Source organism: Mandrillus leucophaeus, unplaced genomic scaffold (genome assembly GCF_000951045.1).
Source record: "Mandrillus leucophaeus isolate KB7577 unplaced genomic scaffold, Mleu.le_1.0 Scaffold305, whole genome shotgun sequence".
Taxonomy (NCBI): domain Eukaryota; kingdom Metazoa; phylum Chordata; class Mammalia; order Primates; family Cercopithecidae; genus Mandrillus; species Mandrillus leucophaeus.
This window is the reverse complement of record NW_012103199.1, coordinates 1,474,984-1,476,441: the sequence shown is the minus strand read 5'-3', so window position 1 is coordinate 1,476,441 and position 1,458 is coordinate 1,474,984. Positions and strand designations below refer to the sequence as shown.

Here is a 1,458-nt window from a genome sequence, read left to right as displayed (position 1 = left end):
GGGTTTCACCATGTTGGTCAGGCTGGTCTCCAACTCCTGACCTCAGGTGATCAGCCCGCCTTGGCCTCCAAAAGTGTTGAGATTACAGGCGTGAGCCACCGCACCTGGCCTGTGCAAAATCCTATACAGTAAATTTTATTAATCATTGTAACACATGGCAAAGTTCTTCACAGGAAGAAGGGGCAAGGGCGTGGAGGGCCACAGACAACACATGAGAGTCAGTCACAACTGTGACATAAAAACCTCAATAGTTATGCTGTGTCACAGTAACCCTAGGAAAGAGCAAACCTCAACAGTTACAACAGCACACCCTGTCACAGCAACTCTAGAAAAGAGTACGCCTCGGCCAGGCAAGGTGGCTCAAGCCTGGAATCCCAGCATTTTGGGAGGCTGAGTCTGGTGATCACAAGGTCAGGAGATTGAGACCATCCTGCCTGACACGGGGAAACCCCATCTCTACTAAAAATACAGAAAATTAGCCGGGCGAGGTGACGGTCGCCTGTAGTCCCAGCTACTTGGGAGGGTGAGGCAGGAGAACGGTGTGAACTCGGAAGGCAGAGCTTGCAGTGAGGGGAGATCGCACCACCGCACTCCAGCCCAGGCGGGCAACAGAGCGAGACTCTGAGGCTCTGTCTCAAAAACACCAGAGTCCCCCTCAGGAGTTACAGCAGCAGGCAGTTGTCGCAGTAACCCCAGGACGGACCTGCAGGGCCCCGCTGTGCGCAGCTCGCTCGTGCGCCTCTGCATTCGCTCACCTGTCTTCCATGGAGTCTTCTCTTCTGTATGGGGAGTTCCGTATTGTGATCTCCATGCGGTGATCTCTCAGCTCCCCCTCCTCAAGGGAATCCCGCTTGGAATCCCGGTCATCAGACTAAGAAGCAAAGATAAAGCTGATCATTTTCTTTATACCTTTTTTTCGTTCATAGATAGAAGTATTTTTAATAATCATCAAACCTGGACAACATCCAAAAACAAACTTTCATATATACTCTGAATGAGTCAGTGTTATAAAATATAAACAACTTGTGGCCGGGCACGGTGGCTCACACTTGTAATCCGAGCACTTTGGGAGGCCGAGGCCGGCTGATCACGAGGTCAGGAGCTCGAGACCAGCCTGGACAACACAGTGAAACCCTGTCTCTACTAAAAATACAAAAATTAGCTGGGCGTGGTGGCGGTGCCAGTAAGTCCAGCTACTCGGAGGCTGAGGCAGGAGAACGGCTTCAACCCGGGAAGTGAACGTTGCAGCGAGCCGAGATCACACCACTGCACTCCAGCCTGGGCAACAGAGCTAGACTCTGTCTTGGGACAAAAAAAAAAAAAAAAACTTTCACTCAAATCGCATCACATTAAAATTACAACTCTCGGCCGGGCGCGGTGGCTCACGCCTGTAATCCCAGCACTTTGGGAGGCCGAGGCAGGTGGATCACGAGGTCAGGAGATTGAGACCATCCTGGC

At 51.6% G+C, this 1,458-nt stretch overlaps 1 protein-coding gene across 5 annotated transcripts in view; it reads right to left on the bottom strand.

The window, feature by feature from the left end:
* CDK11B (cyclin-dependent kinase 11B) overlaps positions 1 to 1,458 on the bottom strand; it is a 49,037-nt gene that overhangs the window by 20,882 nt on the left and 26,697 nt on the right. For all 5 annotated transcript variants that reach the window (XM_011987234.1, XM_011987233.1, XM_011987237.1 and 2 more), the window contains one exon: positions 756 to 871. In XM_011987234.1, the coding sequence (XP_011842624.1) occupies positions 756 to 871 (116 nt within the window). The remainder of the gene's footprint in view (positions 1 to 755; positions 872 to 1,458) is intronic.